Source organism: Cephus cinctus, unplaced genomic scaffold (genome assembly GCF_000341935.2).
Source record: "Cephus cinctus unplaced genomic scaffold, Ccin1 Ccin1_scaffold0215, whole genome shotgun sequence".
Taxonomy (NCBI): Eukaryota; Metazoa; Arthropoda; class Insecta; order Hymenoptera; family Cephidae; genus Cephus; species Cephus cinctus.
The window spans coordinates 2,731,705-2,754,907 of record NW_014332933.1 but is presented as its reverse complement, the minus strand read 5'-3'; the positions used below and the strand labels follow the sequence as shown (position 1 = coordinate 2,754,907).

The window sequence follows — 23,203 nt, the reverse complement described above, 5'->3', positions numbered from 1 at the left end:
CAGGGAGATGAACCTCTTGCCCGGCTGGCTCCAAAAAGTAGGCCAATTTTCAGATCCTACATGTATTATATATTTGTACACTAGTAATCTATATGTATATATATACCATTGAATTTTTCTTTTCTATTCCGGGGGAAGGTCGTCAGATGCAACATTCACATACAGTTGGTTTTCTTCATAAGCATCTAGTTCGTGGTTGTGGCCAGTGGAAAAAAAACATTAATGAAATGGACTCGTCCGTAAGTTCATAAAGAATAAAACTATGAAAAGCAAATATATTTAAAGTCATTCGAAAAGAATACACACGGTATCGTCATGAAAATGAATTTATGGAATATTCGTTAGTGAAGAAACATGAGAAGAAAGGATATTTTCGTTGTCAGAAAGGTTTGTTAGAAAAGTGTCACTATTTTGGAGATGTAAATAGAAATCATATGATCTGTCAAGAACTGTCAATAATAGCAATTACGCTTTGTTATTTGTAATTTATAATGGTTTTATTCATGAAAATTATTTGAAGCCTTTAATTGGCATGCAAGTATGTACAGAGGAAAGATTTTGGTGCTGTTTTATGAAATTTGAAATTTTGTTTTTATTGATTTATAGAGACTGAGCGATATTGACAAATAAATATTTTGTAGGAAATCATGTAACGTGTGTCGTACCATGGCAACCGCAACGGAAGATATAATATGTGGCAGTTTCGTGTTTTATAACAACTTTGACTCTGCCAATTTAGCCAAGGTTGAACAGGTCAAAAGAAGCGAGACAACTGACAATGGTAATATAACATTTTCTTGGATATTTGTAAATTAGTATTACTTATAACTATTATGTTTTAAAGATGGTTGCGAGAATGAGGGTAAATCCTGTAAAAGTGTAGATTCCGAAGAAGCACCGGACTATGAGTTTAATGTGTGGACTAAGCACGATTGCCATGGAACTGAATTTCAAAATTCCAACAGGACCTGGTTTCATTTTGGCGTCAAAGCAAGTGTGCAGGGTGCTTATGTTAAGATCAATGTGGTAAATCTTAATAAACAGGTGAAAATGTTTAGTCAGGGTATGTGTCCAGTATACAAAACCATACCAGGTCATCCTCAGTGGGAAAGAATACGAGAGAAGCCTACCTACAGTGTACATATCTAATTTTATTTGCTATAAGTTTCATCTTATTTAAACGCTTAATCTTCATAAGAATTTTAAATTATAGTTGGATCACAAAGGTAGTGAATTCACACTATCGTTTGTATACCGTACATCTGAAAATCCTAAGGCCATCACTTACATCGCTTTCACCTATCCATTTACGTACACTGATCTTCAGCAATATTTGAAAAAGATTGGTACTAAAATGATTAAAAAAAATACAGTCACTGCGGATGATATCTATTATCATAGAGAGTGTGCTACAACGTCATTGGAAGGACGCAGACTCGACCTACTCACTATAAGCTCGCATCACAACATATCCACGGAGAGAGAGGATAGGCTGAAAAATATGTTTCCAGAAAAGAACGAGGAGAGGCCTTTTAAATTTAAGGGAAAGAAGGTTCGTTTATTTGTTTAAAAAATATCCGTAAGAAAATATTCTTAACTAGTAACCAATCATCATTAAACATCTTTGCGTAGGTCATTTTTGTAAGCGCACGGGTCCATCCAGGCGAGACGCCTTCAAGTTTTGTTTTTAACGGTTTCCTCAACTTACTACTGACTCAAGATGATCCAATGGCGATCAATCTACGTCGTCTATATGTGTTCAAAATGATTCCGATGCTCAACCCTGATGGTGTGGTCAGAGGTCATTATCGGATGGATACAAGGGGTGTGAACTTAAATAGAGTGTATCTTAATCCTTCAGTAAAGAATCATCCGACAATATACGCTGCAAGAGCTTTAATCAGGTAATTTACAATATTTGCAAACTTTTAAGTTATGACTACTGATCACTTCATTACCTATCTTCTAGATACTATCATTACTGTTATGAATTACCAGACGAAATGGAATCGGAAAAAGAATTTGAAAATATTAGCTTAGACGTGAACAGTGGTAGTGCATCAGATATAAATGAATCTTTACTAAACGTAATTAAAGATACAACAAATAAGTTACTCCAACAGGTAATTGTAAAAAATTTTAATATGCAATCTATATATAAGCAGTCAGTTCTTTTCCAACATCTAAATCTAAATCTGGTTTCTCGGTTTGCAACAGGTGACGTCAATGACGCTTGATGAAAAAAACATAGGCGAATCAGAATCCAAACGCAGTTGCGAATCTTCCAAAGAAATTACAAAAATTAATCTGCACGGTAAGCTTTTCCAAGAATCACTACATTCGTTTAATATCTTTCTATAAGTTAGCATTGATAAATTCATTACTCTAGTATACTTCCTTTTGCAACTAATATTAAATTTTTCAATTGATTGATTTCTGCAATTTCAAATCCACTCATTATCTGGCATTGCTTATTCTTTCGAATAGCAGAAGGTGAAGACCTTTCTCGTACCGTAGAACAAAGCATCGAAAATTCAGCGGATGCATGCAACAAAAAAGATGCTACTGCAGTCCGACAAGTAAAAGTGCAACCTGAAGATTCTGGACTGTTCTTATACATTGACCTACATGGTCACGCCTCGAAGAAGGGCGTCTTCATGTACGGCAACTATTTCGATGACCCTGAAGATACAATAATGTGCATGTTACTTCCGAAATTGATGTCCATCAATAATCCTAATTTTCACTTCACCTCCTGCAACTTTGCTGAAAGAAATATGTATCTTATGTAAGTAATGGACCCATTGCAATACAAACCTGGGAAGTCTACGTTCCATATAATATTTAACAAATTATTTTTCTGATTTGTACAGTGACAAGCGTGACGGTATGTCACGAGAAGGATCAGGTCGAGTGGCGGTACATAAATTGACAGGACTTGTTCGCAGCTACACTTTAGAGTGTAATTACAATTCGGGAAGACTGGTCAATTCCATACCAGCAAAGATTCGTGATGGATCTAATAAAAATCAGGCGCATATGTTCGTCCCGCCTAAATATACACCGGCAGTGTTCGAAGAGGTAAAATCATTGATTAGTTGTTGTAGTTTATCAACGAATACAATATTGTATTACTTTTTACAAGTATTACTCTTTCACTCTACTCTACTCTTTGTGACTCCACACAGGTTGGCGCAGCACTAGGTCCATCGATTCTTGATATGACGAATAATAATCCAAACAGCCGACTACCCAATAGCCAATATCGTTCACTGAGAGGCGTAAGAACCTACTTGAAATTAACGTACGTGAACAATTTTACAGCCTCGTTCAACAAGCCGCTAAATAAGGTAAATCCAAACGCAGAGAATGAAAATGACGTTATAGAGACTGAGATAAGACAGTGTGTCGTCTCTTAATTTACGTCACGTGTTGCTATAACGTTTGTGTTTGTTCGTGCAATTGTGCCAAGGAGCATAATCAATTGAACTAAAACGTAAAGTGGCTTTACGTTACGACTGCGAAAGTGGGAGAGAGATTTTATTTATACGTTATTTTTTCCTATCCACTTGGTAGGCACAACCGACATGCATATACATATGTCATACATATTGAAAGGCTTAAGCTCATAAATTCATTGCAGTAGAATATACCATCGACTCTCTGCATAAGTTATTTTCATTATTTCTAAGTTCCTCTTCAAGCTTGGAAGCTATACTTGAACTTGCATTTTTTTTATAAACGGTATACAGGGCGGCAGTGCCCATGTAAATCATTAATTTGCAACTAATCTATATCCCGTGCTTTTAGTACAAGCTAGTGGATTAGATCTCTAGTGCCGTTAAGTTATTTTAATCCAATCAATTAATTTATTTATTTCAGTCGACTGGCATGACAATAATATTTTCATATTATTTTCTCTTAATAGACAATTTTGCAAAACGAACAGCTAATTAATATGTGCGCTCCTCGTAGGTATGACCGTCTCTCCATTTATACCTAATTCTAACAATTCCATAAGTTCGTCGTTTTGCAAATAAATATTTCCACGTACTTTTTCATTGTACTTGTCCATTTTGACTCTTTTATACGATCTTTCTATCTTAGAGCCTATCCTGTGTTTTTATACGATTTAGATTTACCAAAGACGAATGTATCGCTTGACTGTAGGCTTTTCTTAGCCAATCGTTGCAATATACAGTAGAACTTTGATCATTCGAGGTATTGTGTACCAACCCGAGTTTGGATAATCGAAAAACTTCGATAAAATGGATTCAATTTTTTAATGAAGTAACATTTTATGCAATTAGCCACGAGTAATCGTGTCTACTGTGAAAGTGCCACTGGATGTATGTCGCACACTTGCCAATGTACGTTTTGATAAGCTTTGGATAATATGAGTTACTAGCTGCTGTAGTTTGAACAACACAAAGTCAGGCGAATTCGATGCCAGCTCGAATAATTACGAATTTCAATAGTGCATGCTCGAATAAATCCAGGTTCTACTGTATTAGAGTATATGTAGAGATAGCTACAAGCAATGCAAGTTTATTCAGAACTCGATTTTAGTCGTATTTTTTTCTTTTTGTGTTGCCATTTCAAGCGCAAAACAAAAGATAAGAGAAATAAAAGTATCAATGAGCTATTGCGATTGATAGTCGTATCTTTATGTAATTAACGATGTCCATTTCTTTAGCGAAAAACAGCGTAATGATATGTGTCGTCAATGAGTTATGTCGCTGGGTGATGGGGACTTGTTCAGCTAGGACATGCCGATCCAAGAGAACAAAACAGAAAAACCTTAGTAAATCTCTGTATCATAAGAAATAAAATTCTAATTCAGTGTGAGCGTTCATAGAAATTGTTGGGTCTGTTAAAGCTGTTTGGAAAGTTGTGTGACGAATCGTTGTGTGACGTAGAAAATGGAAACGAAGTCTCTAACGAATGAAACTGGAATTGGATGCCTATTCATTAGAATCAAATTGATGATAGACATTTAAAAATACTGGAATTCAACAGTATTACCTTTTTGTATTGTTTGTTTCCTATTTACAGTTAAAATCTTGATCTCTCTTGAACTTTAATTACGTTGCTTTTAATTCATTCTTTGTATTTATTGATTATACGATTATCATCCTTTTGTTCGTATCATTCTTCAATTTCACACGGTATCCAATTCTTGATTTTTCTTTTATCGTTATGAATTAGAGGTTTTTACGTACACCTTTCTGCTTTTCAGAATTCAATTAGGTAACTTTCAAGGCTGACGGTAAATTTGCACTTTGCAGAGTACAACTTATACAATCAATGTACTGCGTTTTACAATGTACCGTTTTATATCTATATCTGTGTTAATAAATTTAAAGTTTATTAGTACGCATTTATTTGCTTTAATTTTATTTTGCACCTGCTTGTCCTAACTGGTCCCAATGTTATACCAGCTCTGTTTCAAAGACATGAAAGAAAAAATCAAGCTACCCTGATGTACAAAATTGAAAATACTTTTTTCTTGAAATAGGCTACATAGTGTTCTTCTCTGCTTTAAATTCATCATGTCATTTATACATAGCAACTAACGCGAGCTTATTTGCGATATCTTATATCCGCTTATTATTTGATGTTACAAATATTCTCTGTATACATTGCTGCGCAGGTAATTTTTATGAAGCGATTATTATATTTATTTTATTTCTTTGTAATTACTGTAAATATATTCACAAGCGTTTGTCTCGCCATCGTAATCAATCATTGGAAATATACAGGAATCTCTCTCTCACAAATTTCTTCATAAAATCAATGTGTTCAGTGTTATTAAATATAAATCAATGTTCGTTCTAGACGGAATGTACAGTGGTCTTGTTAGGATCCAAAAACAATTGTATTTCTGTCCGCAGAATGCTACTACAACTACAGCACAGGATACAGTACTGGTTGAAGCACTTGGACCAAAACTGGGTTGTGTTCCTGAGGATGATGGAAGCAGCTTGTCTACGAGTGAATTGAACCCTGTTAAGAGGACAAGTAAAGCACGTCGGCCAACGAGTCTTTACACAGTTGTAAAGAGGATAAAGAGCACTAAGAAGCCAAGGCAGATTGTCAATTCGAAAACTTCAAAGAGTCAGGCTGGCAACAATATGGAGACCATAGCCATGGTAGTGCCTGGGATAGGCATTAAGAAGAAATTATTTAAACCATCAGATTACTATCCTGCAGCGACAAGGAATCTTGAGAATATTAGATCTGTTTTCCCAGCTCCGTTAAAATGGCATAAGCGTCCTGGGAGAAAATTGGCTCTTAATAATGTTATTAAAAAAACGATACAAACTGAGCAAACAAGCATTATTAAACAGGGCACTAAAAGATTGAAGGTAGTGTCTCCTAAACTTTCAAAAACTCGTCCAGAGATTGGAGAGTCATCGAAGGCATCCAGTTTGGAGAAAACAACATCCAAGGCATCATCGAAAGCTTTGTTCTTGTGTAACAAGCAAAGTGCAAAGAGTGCTTTCGGCAGGGCCAGAAAGCAATGCATGAAGATCGAACAGACAAAATCAAACAAGTCTTCCAAGATTAAAGCAAAGAATTTAAACCAATTAGTTAATGATAAATCATTGAACCATGATCTGGCTAGATCAGAAATCATTGATTGAGATCTGGATTTATGGAACTTCACACAAGTTCGTTTTTAATATTTAATGGGAATTATTATAAAATTACTTGTTCCTCATATTGTTCTATGTGTCAATAACATCTGAGATGTAATTATTGACGTTTCTATTTATATTGAAAATCAGACGGATTTTGATAATCGGAATAGCTATGTATGAATCTATATATATATACATATACACTTCTCAGAGAAATGGAGCAACGCTCATCGTTTTTTACCGGAATTACGTATATTCCAATAAAGCCAGAATAATCAATAAAACCACAATCCCGTCGGAATTATATTTCTTTGATCTCAAAGCAGACATCTTGTTACCGAAACTGTTTCTACAAACGCCAAGGCATGTGGTCCATTTGTTACATCGTATCGAGTTTAATATAATATATATTACATATAAAAACTATATACTATTTCCAAGAGTGCACTGCTCGCTGTATAAAAATAAATTTCTTAAATACAATATACATCCAATAAAAAAGAATATTAATATATAGTTGGGCCGTGACATCAGTTTCAGTTTGAGGAGCCATCTCTCCGACGACTCAAATTGCAAATAAGTCCCCTCAAAGTGAAACTGATGTAGCGACCCGACTATAGTTTCCTTTAATAATTCCTAATTAATGCAATCATGTCTCCCACTCACAAACATATATGTTACATATATACACATACACTCCGAAAGAAAAGACTAGAACTAGCTATCAAAAGAACTACAATAAATTATTATTAAATACACGTAGGAAAATTCTACTAAATAGTATTATCAATTACAAGTATTTAAAATATTGTGATAAGTTGTAGTCTATAACGGCAAAAGTTGTTGCCTTTGTTAATTTGTGTAGAATTTTTTTCCGCTATGATATATCTTTAGTTCTTTCGATTATGTCACTGTCTCAATTACAACATTAAATTCAATGTAACAACACATACTCCAAAGTTCAGTAAATGCATAATGAAATTTAGAAGCACAAGGCAACGAGCAGCTGAAATCACTATAGTATATAATATAGTCTGGTCGACCCCACTCCTCTCTTTCATGGCAAAGCAGTGAATCAGGTCTGTCATACGTAGAAGCCATTTCAAACGGCATCGGTTTGTCGACACTAGCGCAGGCAGGTTTTTCATTTCACGTGAGAAACAGTGAAAACAGGTGTTTATTACGTTAACTCATTTGTGAATTCAACCTGGAAATTATTACGCACCTTTTCGAATTTTATAATGGACGCCAACATCGGGTGCAAGTGGCTTGCGCTCTTCGCGCTTCTTACACTTCATTTTGAACCAGGTAAGTCCTTACCTGAGTCGGTTCACCACATTCATTTTATGGAACGTGAGTTCCCCTCATGGTATAGTAAGGGCGTCACTGTCACGAAACGGAAGAAGCGTCTGGGCGGGGCATTATCATTTTTGTATTGTTAAATTCTCGTTTCATTTATCATTTTTTTTTTCCTTTACAATTTTTTCATTAGACGTATCGAGAGCGCGTGCCATGTTCACTCTTAACTGAAGCACTGAGATTAATCATTAGACTGCGCCTTAAGAATTTGTTATACAAAAGTCACGGTATTGTTGTTGTAACAGATAAGATGTTCAAAAGGCATTAAAAATAAATGTTAATCAGTCTTATTCATGACGAATATCGTTTACTGTTTGCAATAAATTTCCATTGAGTGTGTAGCTCTTTTATTCAAAATTATGATAACTCTTGACCTCTTGATAATCCTATTGATAACACTTCAATGTTCAACTGTACATAATTAAAACTGACAGTATCTGCTGGTTCACTTCAACGTCCCATTAAACTATTGTAAAGTCGACTTGCGATATTTGGAGAACGTGCATCGTGCAGAATCTAAAAATTCCTTTGAACTGATAAAGACAGCAGTTAAATCGGATCCCTAGCATTATAATATGTATGAACAAAAAATGGACCAACATTGTTTCTCACGGAGAATAATCTATTACCGGGCTATTATTATCTATTGACTACCCACATTGATAACAAAGATGCTCAGTCGATTGAAATAGCCCATGGTAATTTCGATTTTGCATTATCTGTCTATTCACACGAGAGTGAATTCGTATATGCGGTTACGCCAGGATATCGATCAAAATCGCATTATATCGATAATCAACGTTACTCACGAAATCATCCGTATCATTTCTCATCGACGATGATTTTCATTGAATTTTGATTTATCCCTTTAGCCAAAAGTATCGAGTGTTACCAGTGCACCAGTAGCAGCACTGTCAACCCTTTTCAGTGCACTGAATTTTTATCGAGCGACATCGATATGAAGCCAGAACCCTGCGATAAAATTTATGGCGCTCAATACTGCGTTAAAGTCGTCGGCCGTTTGGAGGGTAAATGAAACTTGTACCACGTGACAGAGAAATAAGAAATGGACGACTAATAAAATTTCTAACGAGACTCATTAACTGTAATCAAGCGCTATTGGTTTCAGGATCACATATGGGAATTGGGATGCTTAAAAATTAATTAACCTTTTTCCCACACGCATTTCCCTAAGCATTATAAAACTAATCCTACCCAAAGTGTAACAATCAATATGCTTATACTCGTTACTAAACGTGGAAATTAATATGCTTTCGCTCTCTATAACGGAGTGCTGCCTCTTGAATGCTACCAGTGCGCAACAGCTGACGAATGGAAATGCACGGATGGTGATTTGACCGTAGAAGCGCTTCAGCCACAAAGTTGCGACCACATCTTCGAAGCTAAATACTGCATCAAATCTGTGGGGAGATATGGAGGTCAATTAATAAAGATAGGAGCGATTTATAGTCTTAAAATTTCTTCCAAGTCATTTTGCATCATAAAATCTCCATGCATGCTTACTGACCTATTGTAATAAAATATTATTTCTCTCTCTCGTTGGATCGGATTGGCTAACCTAACATTTCAGGATCTTCCTCGACTTCACTCTTGTAATATCACGTATGTCTTGTACTTACAGATGGAATTGGTACCAAACGATTTTGTTCATCCAAAGATCGGGGCAATTCCTGCGAATACGTGCGTCAACCTGGAGACAAACTTACGTATCGCACGTGCATCTATACCTGTACTGGGGACGGTTGTAATCCGGCTTCCGGTCTCCTTCCCAGCATACTGACGATTATATCCGGTTTGCTGATCACTCTCAGATTCTTATTTCATAGATAGAATTGTGACTAAGATGGAAACCGTTAGTGCGGTTACTAAATGTGTTTGACAGACGGCCATTGGTATACACGTTAAACGTGATCTTCTAGATGACTGTTACCAAATAGAATCTCATTTGCCTTTATCATTTTGTTACATGATGACCTCTGTGCATTTTTTGTACCAGAGGGTATTCACGAGTCTGACGTATTTTTGTGAATTGTCAGGAAAATCGTAGGAGCGCCTAGAAATAATTATTCTTATGAGACACATAATATAAGTGACCTGAGAGAGCTGAAAGTAATTTCATAAGCATACACACTGTCCAGTAAAATGTAATTACGTGATATTTATTACAACAAAGATCATTAATCTGTCTGATATAGGCTCTTGCTTTTTTGTATATCTACTCTTACACGTTACGTTATAGTGTACTCATAAGGAATAGGATAAGCAATGAAATCTCTATTAGCGAAGAATAAGACGACGTGGAGGATGCATATGTTATTTAGCTGTTTATTTAAATAAGCTAGTTAAAAAAAAATCCTTCACGTACATCATTAATACGTACAAATTGTAGCTGCATTCAGCAGAAACAGGACTGACGGAGCAAATAAATACGATTAGTGAAATTTTACATTCGTTTCAAGATTTAAAGTTGAGTGATCAATTCAATGTTCTTGCTCCCTTAGTATCCCTTCTGTTGAACATAGCCAATGAACGTATAGATATCTAGGTAATGAATAGCTACGACAAATTTATTGATGATTCTGTAAAATATTCTTTTTTGTGCATTTTTTGCGTGACACACTTCTCTTTGGCATGTATATAATAAGGCAACCATTTCGACTGGTCGTACCAATTATGGAATTTGACATTAATCTTTTTATTTCCTTTTTTCTTTCTAACTTTCCACCCTATGAAGAAACGCAGCTTATGGTACAGGTCGATTGCTTAGAGTCGAGTGCCAAAAATTTGGCACACCAGTTCCCCTGCCAATATACTTCTAATATCTATACGAATTGCTACAATTACAATGTAATATTCAGTTCGCCATTCTAACAAGCCTTTTCCATAAACACGTAAAAGCTGGCGAGTTCTTAATCTTCATCAGCACACACGTGTGCTCGCGTTAGGTGTAAAATTTGCCCTGGCGAATAATCGCTAATACATTCCAGTAAAAATATATATATAAGCTACAGATGTTTAATACAGGGAGGCTTAACGTACAGACTGCTACGAGCGGTAAGAGCTTCGTTTACTCTTAGACAGAAAACAAAGTAATGTAAATATAAATTCTTGAATCGAGTAAAGATTCCGCAACATGATTCTTGCACTCGTCGCATTCAAGTGCAATACTCTTCTCACGCAATCTGACAATTATCGTAGACATAAGTAAACTATGATCGAGTCTCTTTTTTGTGAATTGTAGAATAGTAAGTGTTGATTTGCCGCAATAAAACGTACTCTATAAGAATTTAACGCATTATCCAATTTTTACGTAGGTTCATTGCACACGTTGTTGTACCTCCATGTATCTACTACTCGTGTCAGTTTAGTATAGCTTGATAAATTAAAAACAATCACTGACGCCATTACTGTCTACGGAATATAAGAAGAAACATCGAAGGCAGTTTGTCGTTTCGCGAAGGCACGCTAAATACAGTGAGTTGTAAATAGATTTTCTACCAGAAGAGGAACCATCTTATATACGTACGCTGCTTGTCGATAGTGGACAAGGCAAAATGGGAAAAAAAAATTAGATTTCATAAGCGATAGTATCATCACGTGTGTAAATTTTCATTGAAGGAATCTAACTTTTTCAAGTTCATTAAACATTCATGACATCTATATACTCTATTGATCTAACTAGACAAGGTAAGAAAAATACATTTAAACGTTGTATGGATCATTGAGAAAATTCAATCGTTATACGGGAAAAAAGTCTGTCTCATCTTACAATCATTAAAAGATGCATGAATATTGGTCCTATGAATTCATATGAATATGCGCATTTCGCGACTTAATGATATGGATGATGGAGGAAATTGTCGTGATTTTTTAAAATCCATCTACACGACCTCTATCGAATACTAGTAAGTGTTCATTGCACGATTGGTTAATACAATTGATTATACAATAATGAAATACAAGAACCACTTTTTAAATAGGATCGAACGCAGACTTACGTATCATATAAATTAGTCGATTAAGCGTGGCGAATATAAAATTTGAAGGCTTTCAATGAAAATGGAACTTAGCGTTGTGCGTTTCTGACAAGAAAGAAAGACAAAGAGAGAAGAAGGAAAAATTAACAGTCATTTTACTTATAACCGTTTCTAATAACTTAGCAATAAGATTGAAAATGTTTCTATGAACATTATTAACTCTTAACTGATGCCGTGGGTTCATTGGAACCCATGTCCAATGTCGACGTTGAAACGTAACTGTCTCTCACGACGGCAGTTAGGGGTTAAATGAAGCATGATTGTTTCATTGATTTTAGATCATTTGGTGAGGGTGCATAGCGAAGCACTAAATACAGACTTTGAACGTACAATAGTAGCATAGTCGTATATATATTATATAAATGTATATTATTAGCTGATACGTTTACTATGGCAAAAGCTCTTTATCCACAAGCACCTTGCTCTGTGTAGTTGAGAAATGCAATTTGCATTTGAATAATTTCTTGAAAAAGAAAGAAAAAGAGAAAGAGAACGTTATCGTGTGCAGAGGCCCGAAATTATTTAGAATAATTATGGGCTCACGTCAACAAGTACGTCTCTCTGTAATGCATTCGTTTACGTGGAAGAACGAAGGAATGAATAAAAAAGAAGAGGAATGAATTTCAAGTGGATATATCCTGCGAAGAAGAATGACAAATTCGATTTGCCTATAAAAGAAAACGATATTATACTATCTATTCGAATGTTATATTCCTACCATAACAAACATATAGCGTCCGGGTCTCATCAGCAATTTTAAGAATTGTGAGAACACGAATGTTATGATAGAATTTGGTTATTTGAAAAAAAAAAGTTGCAATTAGCATCGAGAATACTTAAACACGGAGTATACCGAAGTATTCAGACTGTTTTCCTCACAGACACTATTCGCGGACAGGTACCGTTGTTATTTTCTTTCTGTTTTAATTTGTTTTCTATTTTCAATAGAACGTACGTGTCTATATTCCTCTGGCAAGCTTGATTACGTCTACAAAACAACAATCATCAACCGTACTCCTTTCGAAAATTGTTTCCGGTAAGGTAAGTCGATATGCCTGGCAGTAGTTCAATACGAAAATGCCAAAGAATTAAAAGCAATACGACGGCCCTAGGTATTTCTGTTCTCTTACGTTTTGTCCAGCTGATTACTGTTATCTATACCTGCTTATAGTTACCAACCGTTAAAACTGTACAATGTATATTTCGTGAAATTCAGTGACTCTGCAATTTGCGTACTTGCTCCTCCAACTCCTTGACGCGCAGTTGACTATTAGCCAGTTGACGTCGAACCAATCGTAGCTCATCAGTTTGACGAGCGAACGCTACTCTGAGTTCAGCCTCGTTGTTGGGGATGTCTACAGTCTCCAAGACCTTGTTGTCATTCAGTGTGGTTGTCACGATGTTACTCTGTACAAATATTATAAGGTATTTTCATGAGAAGAATAAGTCTACTTGGAGTAAGGGATATTTCTATGATATGTGCCTTTCTGAATGATCTAGGCGAAGAAGCTTGGTGCCACTATGCAGTTAGTATGTAGCCTTCTAATAAATTTATAATAGTCAACCTACACTGCGCAGTCTACACAAGCTGAAAAAAATTTTTAAAATCTACTTATTCGAGTGTATCCCTTATTCGTTATAAATATAAAATATCAGATAGCCTACTTATATTTCATAAATAAAATTTAGCCTTAATCATTGCAACAAATCAAGAAAGACATGCACGATACATCAAAGTGTGTAATAGTCTAGTTAAACAGCAACAAAATTAAAACATCTTCCAATAACCTACCTTCTTGTTATAATGAGTATAGCTCCCAAACTTGCTAACGAGCTCATAGATTTTGGTGCTACATCTTGGTGTCTTGCGATGGACCATGCAAAGTGTTAGTGTGTTAGACAAACGATTGATAATATTAAGAGGCGACCTATGAATACATCTTCCTCCAGTAGTTCTGAGAAAATTTAAACATAGGAAAGAATTATCGAAAATAACAAATACAGTATCACAGTGAATCTATCCTATTCATAGGTGCACCTCTTAAGTTGTAAAATTCGTATCCAGCTGCGTTGGCTTTGATAGTTAAATAGCTCTCACAGCCTCTAGCGTAAATAAAAGCTATACCGATAAAAGGCATATATGCATATTCTCGTTGAAGTAAGGATTAACAGAGATAAAAATAATAATGATAAAACCACCGTGGATGCGTTACATCAAGAAATACACGAAATGAACATCGTGTAGAGATTTGAAATAGAATGTCGCATCCAGAGCAGTCTTCATTGTCGAGACTACAGACAGCTAGCAACATCAAACGACTATCACGCTACAGGAAGTAAACGAGGAACTTGACTCACCTGTAAACCAGCGCTACCAAATTTCTGTTGGAGTTCGTGAAACTTGGTGCTCTGGTTACTCGAAGTCTTCTGACTCTTCTCCGACATGTCATGAAGTTCAACAGGACGATAATCCGGCACGGTTTCCGTGGAGAGAAAAGCGAATTTTTTCTTGGTATTCAAATCCGTTGCTGGAGGCATCTGTGCAGGTTTGTAGACACGCGGTTTGTGTGTGGTGATGCTACCACCTGTCGACAAAGCACCTAGATGCATTCAGGAAACCATCGGCTGGTTAGTATCACTTCCCAAATCATTAGGTAGGATGAGATTAATGAGTGGTTAAATGATTAACCGTGCGACGACGTAAAAGCGAATTCGTACAGCGTGAATGCCGAAACGAGTAGCGAAAATTCATACCAGTTTTTAAAGATATTAAAATCGGAGGACTGTTCATGCCGCTGATCCAATCCTTGGCCGAGAGAGCTGGTGTAGTTCCAATTGTGTCGGGATATAGATCCTCTTGGAACTGATCACTCTGATAAAAACAATTTTCTTAGATTACATTAGAGTTCAACCCTTAAAAAACTCAGATGATCAATTAATACCTTTCGTGGCACTATCATGGAAATTGGCTCGCACATTCCACGAGTCGCGTGTAGCTTGTAAAACCTGTACACTTCGCAGATAGAAGTATTGACACCTCTTTTCGGCATAATTCCCAGTCCTCTCTGAGGATTTCCGGATATAAATTGACTAAGATAATGCAGCCAAGGAGCCTCGTTCGCTACTTCGTAGTACCGAATGTTTCCATCACCCTGGATCAATGATAAACAGTTACAATAGAGTGCCTCATCAACCCCGAGTCATTTATTAAATTTACCTTTCCTGCTAGGAACACCATATTGGTATCATTATCGTAATAAGGAAATACGATCCCACTGGAAGAGTCAATAGTCTCGCAAGTTAAAGGCATCGACAGATCATGCTGACTCCAAATGGCGTATTGCCTATCCGAATGCCGACTAAAGCCAGTGGTTAAGAGACGACCCGATCCACCAAGGAACACAACCTTGCTTGCTTTGGTCCCAGCATGACAGACACCTTCCTAAGAAAAGCAAAAAGAGGTTAACAGATTTTGTTTAATTCTTAAAATTACACAAACATGGTACATCGTCGACTCCAGTGAACGTATAACTTACCGAAACAACAATGCCCGATCTTGGCTCAAAGACACGTAATTTCTTATCCTTACAGGTAGTCGCTAATAAGCTGCCATCCCTGTTAAGGGACATGCTGTATATAACATTGGGATGTCTATCAATCACACTGACAGCTTCCCCTCGGTTTATATCCCAGACGATAACGAGATGATCGAATCCAGCACTGAATAGTACATTCTCAGCAACCGGATGCCATTCCAGGTATGCGACACGTCTCTTGTGTCCTTGCAATTCAACAAGCCAATCAGTTAGGTTCCTGGACAATCCACCGTCCGGTATATGCCAGAGTTTCACCTGAAAACAAGAATAATCATTGATCATGAGAAAGTTCGACGGAATTTCTTAACAGAGAAATCAACTATATTATCTTACCGTACAGTCATCCGAACAAGAAGCAATCACGTTATCGTTAAACGGATTCCATTTAATATCCAATACAGGACCAGTGTGCCCAGTTACTCTGCTAGCATTAAAATCCAGTCTTCCAGTCTGAAAGCGAAACGTGAGTTGTGATTAAAACTGGAAAAAAAAACAGGAATTGAGCTCAGACAGGTACCCTAGATAAATGGTAACACGGCTTCTGAGAAAAAGTACCGGTAAATCCATCTTCTGATGGAGTACAAGATCAAAATCCATTACTCTAATGCGGGCACGGATAGTTGCCTAGGAAAGTGGAGTAAAAAATGGAAATGAATTTCGACCATGATAAAAAGAGAAAGATACTGGATATTATATGAAGAAGGGGGGGATAAAAAGGAGAGTGGAGAAAGAGAAAAAGATATTCGACAGGAATAAGTCATGGAAAATCTGCCACGTTACAGATTTACGAGCTGCAATTAACATCGAGATATAGCAGTGAAAGTAAAATCCTCTCCTGCTTCTTCGTATACGCTTCTTTCACGTAGCACGTGGTAGCAGCATTCTTGATTAGTATAACGTACTTTATGTATCTGTACAATACAGTACATTAGCATTAAGGATTTTAAGCTCTCCATAAACATGAATCGATATGAATTTTTATATTTTCTATTACAACCACTCTCCTCGTAGGAGATAGTAAAATGAAATTACGTAACTCCCTTCTGCAAGACAGTTTGAAATGATTACTCTCACCAAGATCAAGTGCACTGATCCATAAATTCAAAAAAATATTTACATATTTGATTCCACTAATAATTCATCCCCTGAGACTCACATTGTCAAGTGGCAAAACCAGAAATGCACCACCACCAGCAACCTCGGTGACAACTGCCAAAAACTTTGGATTGACAGCACAGAATTGTGAGTCGTGGGCATTCTTCGTGATCTTGATGTTGTCGTAGCATCTCTCCCTCTTGGCCGGTACACCGTAAACGTGACGAAATTTGCTGCTCCGCACGCCCCGGAACCACGACTAGGAACAGAAATAAGAAATTAGTAGTCTGTATGAGTAACGGTGTGTTTCATGCGTGGATTAACGATCCGGGAAATAGCTGGTTTGTCTCTCTGTGCCGGAACGTGCGGCCTTCTCTAACGTAATAAAAGCCTGGCACGATGCACATTTTGCATAAGAGTCTTTTACACGTTTTGTTACATGCATCGAGTACAACTAATAGTTACATTAACCGTCGTACGGGTTAAGGATTCAATGGAATATTGTATATCTTTCGACAGAAGTATTTATCAGCCAGGCCGTTAACTATTATCATTGCGTTATCAGAAAAGTTTGAGCACGTATATTGATCTCAGGGATGACGAGAGTGAAAGCCACGGTACGTGAAATTATTTAAACTTGCTTTAAGTACCGGTGAATTTTACATAGTAAATTTATCGTCATTAATGTAAATAGTATTCCTTGATTTTTTTACAATACTTTCTTTCCTGCACTAGCTGTGCTTCGAGCTGTGTCCAAATATGCTTCGTTTGACCTTACTGTCCTAAAATACTGGTCATACCGTACACGAACAATGGAACAGTAAACGAAGGCACCGCTTTACGATTTGGCGCACGTGATAATAACAGTGTGTTCTTAATTGTACCGTACATTTGTGTGCGTCCTTGTTGTATGTAAGTATCGCAAGCGATTATATGAAATCTTCGTACGAGAGCATTGCCTTAGGTCAAAAGCTGCGAGATCGACAGTTTCATTGGCACAGAAAAGAATTACAAAGCAGCTGTTTAAGATTCTAAGCCTATCAGCGACGAACATAGAATTTCAATGTTAGTCGATTCCATTCCGTTCCATTATAAAAAGTCCAGGTTGTGTTGTACAACGTTTGCCATATAAAATAAAATTATGTGGGCCGCCCGTCTGTGGCTTATGTCACGTTTTGGATTACGTAGATTCAAAATTACGTCAGCGTGCAATAATAAACAGTCATACAATCCTATCCATCAAAGACTGTACGAAGGTGGATCCTTATTGGATGATTTTCCAATTTTTCATCCTCCTCCCAGTCACTTGGTTTCTCTGAGTCTATCTAAAGAAGTGAAACGAACAGCGCAAGCGGCTTCTTCGTATCCAGGACAGGATCGCCAGTGAAATAAGATTTTTCGAAGAGTGGGGCTTTAGCACCGTACTAATATTAGCGCGTATAACTTCGTCCTATGATTTGCAGGCGTGCTAATATTAGCAAGGGGAAATTTATTCCGCAAAAGCCCCGAGCAGAAGCACCAGGTTGAATTATGCGACGAGCATGTGCTCGTGGAGTATGTTCTTTCTTTTTATATCCTTCCTTTTCTGTACCAGAAGAAACGAACAGTTGTGTAGATTGTGAAGGAGTCAAAAAAAGTCTTGCTCTTCCCCTCTCACTGCCAGGAGCGACGGACGCCGCTCGTAGTCGCTGATCTTGCGGATCAGAGTTCATCCAAGTGAATAAAGTCTGTGTACTTTTGTTTCTTAATGGTAATTATTAAAGGAGGTACCGAAGGAACGCGAGTTCCTGCTGGGAACACGCGAGCGGTGTGGACGTCAGGCTTTAAAAAAATAATGGAGTTAGAGGATCGATGATGAACAGTGGAGAAAAAAGAGGAGAGAAAACAAAGCGTTTACTTACATGCTTGTCGTTGGTCATGTCTGACTGTCAACAGGTTCAAAACACGTACGAGGCAGTCATGTGTGGTGACAGTGACTTGGGGGGGTGTAACTGACAAGGCAGCCCATGCAACACCAACTCAACTACTCAATTCTCAGCAACCAAACAGCTACACAGTTTTCGTTGTACTGAAAGAAATAAAAAAAAACAAGAGCACACGGCTACAGCTACTGAACTCATAAAATTATAAGAGTTTGAAAACGTTACGGATAAAGAAATTACAAAGAAACGTAGAAGCTCAATACACGTCGCTTGTATTGATACAACTATTCAAATTGCGCGCCAAATCTATTATGCAATCAGTTATCAATCAGCACCTTGCGCGTTAGAATATTCATCCAAAAGAATATATATGTTAAACGTATCCCGTGTGACATTCAGAAAACGTAAGTAAGCATTCACTTTGTGATAAAACAAGTCACGATCCTGTACCAGTCTAATGTTTAAACTCTACCGACAGTTGTTTGATAATTAATTTAAAAATCGCGCACGCTTACATTAATAACAATTATTCTCTGTCGTAGGACAAATTACAGAGATTCAATATCTCCTTCGATTTTGACACTTGTACGACAATTAGATGCCAATATTGATCTAAGCCTCGCACGCGTGATTACAATTATCAGATATGAAAGTATACAATTTAGTTATAAAAACCTCAATTTTACATTTCTCAATAGCAATTTTCACACATCCGATCCGCTTACTGGTATTTCTCACAGATGAAAAACAATAACTAAGATTATCCGGCTAGCAGCAAAATCTCTAATCCCAGTAGCCAGTACTGTACCGCAAGAGCTACTGACTCTGACTGAAAGCGGACCGAAAGCGTCAAGGTGTGTAGATATCAGCCAGTGACTATAGTACAATGCAGCATGGCTGAGTATAGTTGTGGCAGGGTATAGTGTGTTCCGTAGAGTACGAGCAGCGATATAAGATACAAGAGAAACAAGATAGCGCGATAGTACTTGTACAAAAAGAAAGAAAAAAACAAAGAGAAGATTTGAACAAGGGCCGTTGACGTCCGATCAAAGTCTGATAGGATTCGTTGAGATTTGGATACACTATCCATTGACGTAGAGATAAAATATCTATAAATTTTCTACAAGCATCTTATTGCTAGACGATCAGTGGCCACTTTTTCATTTTCTCTTTCACTGTCTATTGTATCATGCATTTTTCCTCCTATAATCGGCCGTACGCGTTTCTAATCAGGCATACGTACAAGTGCCAGCTATTGTGTTCTACCGTGAACTGCAAGCACAACCTAATTACACGGTTTAACGATCGTTCGTCATGGCAAGGATCGATGTAGACCCTCTACTGGAACACCCTGTATGACGCAAGAGAAAGGATGGATATTTTTAGAAATTTCCTCCCGCTCTTAGTCCATTATTCCCGATTGCTTATCCAATTTTCTAAAAAAGATTGCACGCGCCAAAAATAACATTCGTTTTTCTTTAAAAGCTAAAGAGCATTCCTTTTTTTTCCTACGGCGGACTGCACTGTATTCGTGAAACGTAACGATGAGTGTCGAATGAAGGCACGAGCGGAATTCTTCTAGCGGAATCAATTAATTTCGCAATGAATGTTATTCCGCGTTTCTCTCATCGTGAAAGGACATTATCGGCGACAAGATCTCTGGGCCTCGCTCTTCTTTCCATTGATTCTCGTTGCCCTATTGTGAGTCTAGATTTTATTATCCAATAGTCATCCATGATGATCGAAAATCTTATGTCATGTCTCCTTATAGCGATGGCGATTGCATTTGTTCATTCCTTACAGACAATTCTCTAGGTTTATACAATACAGCATCATAGGCTTCTAATTTGGATGGATGATGTATTTTTCTGGAGACATATTGACCCTGTAGGTCTCGTGGTTTATGCTGGTTACGTGGACCTGACGAGAATACAGTAGATATATTCTAGTGTACACGTTAAATATTTCAACGGTTCGTAAACTGGGAAAGCCAAGAACCTCGAGACTAAAAGTAGATTCGGTTTTACTTACGGTAGGTTAGGCGCCATTACTTTTCTCAAATGGTTAACAGGGAGAACGTTGAGTTATTATGCTTTACATTGATATCTTGTATATATATATTTTTTTATACAATTTTTATCTAGTCCAGATTATTATGTGTCGACACGACATACCGTGACTACATGGCCTGTCAATTGATCCCGGCTGGCTATAGCATGAAGCAGGACAAAAGCTTTGATGCTTTATTATTATTAGCGTGCTGTACCTATCCTGCTTCAGATTAATTATCTACGTCGATTACCTAATTTTAGTTAATTACTATGTTCCGGCTGGTTCGCGTGACACAAATCAGTCTCCGAGAGGTGAATGATTGGAGTGTCCGTTAAATAATTTGCAAACGAAAACCAACAGGAGCAGAAAAATCATTAGCATCGATTAACTCAACGACTTTTCTATGTGAAAACGTGGAGTGGAGGTCAAGTAGAAAACTCAAGGTTTCTGTACAGCTTCTTTCCATAGATTTCAAATCGTATTAGGTTGTGCTCCTATTTCCATTGATTATCAGGTTTCAGATATCCAGTAGCATGCTGTGAAAAGTTTAAATAGTCTGCAAATGGTCTATGGCTTTTAGCTAACAGGATTTAATCCAAACGCGGTCATATATATAATCACGATCGATTAGATAAATTAGCAATTTCTTAGATCGTAGAGAAATTATAACATATAGCGTGATTGATAATTAAATCCGTAGAGATCAAAATCGATAATGGATTGAAATCGAGAATGAACAAAGCAATCGTTTCGGAGGAAAGTGACAAAGTAAAAATTTTCGTGTGAGAAAGAAATTGTATCTATTAGAAATAAAATGACATACATCTTGTAATTTCCTCGTGGTTTATCGCGCAGACGGTAGTAAATATCTGTGGAATTTTTCCTACGGATGCGGGATGCACGTGAATGGATTAGGAAATAATCCAACAGGAATAGGGGAGACGCTGGAAAAGAAAAAAAAATGATAAAAAACAGGTTTCATTATTTTTTTTTTCGTCTCACCATAGGCATTTTTAAAGGGACAGGAATTAACAACAATGGCGAACAGTTACAGTAAACGGGATAGCGTTTTTTCTAGATTCTTACCTGTATCGATAGGAATTACTTTCTCTATCGGGAAACGTTTGTAATGGAGTTGGCGCCACACTGACTGTTGATTAATACTGATGTTTCTCAACAATAAATAAGTGTGAAGCGTCGTGCGTGGCTGACAAGAGTTTTAAATGGAGCACGTCATGCTAATATAAACTGAGTCATTCCAGTAGGAATATATATATATATATACGAGAAGCAATAGACTCCATGACCTTTTGACGACTGAAGAATAGAACCATGGAAGTATATAGGAATAATATATATACGGGTATCATAAAATTTAAAAATATACGTTATGGAACTTGTTTGGTCTCAAATATCGAGGGACACCAAAATATCGAATAGTAGCTCCATTATCCTCCCTACTACGAGTCCGCTAAAATTGGGACTAGAGGGATCTTAGGGAGTTACTATTTCGATTGAGAAAATGTCACTGGGACATTGTAGAAACATAATAAAATGTAAATGTCAACTGTGCAGTGTATACCCTGCTAATTAATCCCCTGAGAATTACGCAAGAATGATGTAAACAGTAAGAAAAGTGTTTATGGCTTCCGAAGGGAGAAATATATTCATCTTCGTGCAGGGTACAGGGGGAACATATTTAATGAAATATTAATTCTCTTACTTTTTCGCTAGGTTTATAACACGCTCGTACATCGACCATATTGTTCAACAAGTTGTGAGGATCATCCTTCCCTTCCAGGCCTAATTTTTCCACAAGTTCCTCTTTAATTCGAATCATATCCCACTCTGTATGTTCACGTTCACTTCCTGAGACACTTGTTTTCACGAGATAGAATCTCTCCTTCCTGTGTCAGTGCTCTTCTTGCTTTATCTTCTCGTGGAGGTCTTTGGCATAGCACTGATTATTTTCACTAGTTTGTATAATTATTTCAGAGAACAGATTACCAAAGAACCCAAGACTTAAACACGTTTCTTGAAATGTCACCACGCACCGGCTACTGGCCCTTTGTTTGATATCTGGCCGATCGAATAGGATGAATCTCCCCTATTTTTTAACCCTGCGCACTCAACTAGAAATATTTCTTCTCCTCGGTCAATCATTTATTGATTGATAACTTATATAAATGGATAAGGGCATGTGAAATGTGAAAATTTTCATTGGGTCAGCCGATAAACTTTAAAGCGGCACGCCTGTTATCAACCGCGGCAATAAACAAGCCAATTTTCATATCGATTTCGGACAACACAAGGTATAATACTGAACGGTGTTTTAACTGTTTTTCTCAAGTAACGGAAGTCTACGAATTTACTTTTTGAAATTATACAAAAATCATTATCGAAATTAACGTGAAAAAAGATTAAATGCGTCTAATATTAACTATATTCATTTTAGCTGTTAATCCTTTGTCGAAGAT

The 23,203-nt window shown here is 37.0% G+C and overlaps 3 protein-coding genes across 24 annotated transcripts; 2 read left to right on the top strand and 1 right to left on the bottom strand.

Annotated features, from left to right (window-relative positions):
- The first annotated feature begins 126 nt into the window (after positions 1-126).
- LOC107265031 (cytosolic carboxypeptidase-like protein 5) lies at positions 127-7,145 on the top strand. 7 transcript variants are annotated; one of them, XM_025082397.1, is made up of 11 exons: positions 127-387; positions 607-781; positions 884-1,137; positions 1,214-1,552; positions 1,633-1,904; positions 1,970-2,123; positions 2,218-2,314; positions 2,488-2,788; positions 2,874-3,081; positions 3,189-3,350; positions 5,895-7,145. In XM_025082397.1, the coding sequence occupies exons 2-11, from the start codon at positions 667-669 to the stop codon at positions 6,645-6,647; spliced, it is 2,655 nt and encodes an 884-aa protein (XP_024938165.1). In that variant the 5' UTR covers positions 127-387; positions 607-666; the 3' UTR covers positions 6,648-7,145. The 7 variants fall into 7 exon arrangements, with proteins under 7 accessions (XP_024938165.1, XP_024938164.1, XP_024938163.1 ...); XM_025082396.1 differs by having other exon boundaries at positions 129-387; positions 642-781; XM_025082395.1 differs by having other exon boundaries at positions 131-387; positions 845-1,137.
- Positions 7,146-7,291: 146 nt separating this feature from the next.
- Positions 7,292-11,310, top strand: LOC107265040. 2 transcript variants are annotated; one of them, XM_015734014.2, is made up of 4 exons: positions 7,292-7,952; positions 8,876-9,031; positions 9,296-9,442; positions 9,646-11,310. In XM_015734014.2, exons 1-4 carry the CDS (start codon positions 7,886-7,888, stop codon positions 9,852-9,854), a joined length of 579 nt encoding a protein of 192 aa, XP_015589500.1. In that variant the 5' UTR covers positions 7,292-7,885; the 3' UTR covers positions 9,855-11,310. The 2 variants fall into 2 exon arrangements, with proteins under 2 accessions (XP_015589500.1, XP_015589499.1); XM_015734013.2 differs by lacking the exon at positions 9,296-9,442 and having other exon boundaries at positions 7,317-7,952.
- Positions 10,334-23,039, bottom strand: LOC107265034 (coronin-2B). 15 transcript variants are annotated; one of them, XM_025082414.1, is made up of 15 exons: positions 22,450-23,039; positions 21,550-21,670; positions 20,706-21,262; positions 19,361-20,594; positions 18,654-18,820; positions 18,523-18,573; positions 16,814-17,011; positions 15,991-16,107; positions 15,598-15,912; positions 15,279-15,503; positions 15,004-15,213; positions 14,816-14,933; positions 14,420-14,661; positions 13,854-13,925; positions 10,334-13,468 (listed from the first exon to the last, which is right to left on the bottom strand). In XM_025082414.1, the coding sequence occupies exons 5-15, from the start codon at positions 18,669-18,671 to the stop codon at positions 13,274-13,276; spliced, it is 1,761 nt and encodes a 586-aa protein (XP_024938182.1). In that variant the 5' UTR covers positions 18,672-18,820; positions 19,361-20,594; positions 20,706-21,262; positions 21,550-21,670; positions 22,450-23,039; the 3' UTR covers positions 10,334-13,273. The 15 variants fall into 15 exon arrangements, with proteins under 15 accessions (XP_024938182.1, XP_024938184.1, XP_024938183.1 ...); XM_025082416.1 differs by having other exon boundaries at positions 19,361-20,883; positions 20,977-21,262; XM_025082415.1 differs by adding an exon at positions 21,813-22,043 and having other exon boundaries at positions 19,361-21,262; positions 22,450-22,582.
- Positions 23,040-23,203: the final 164 nt, after the last annotated feature.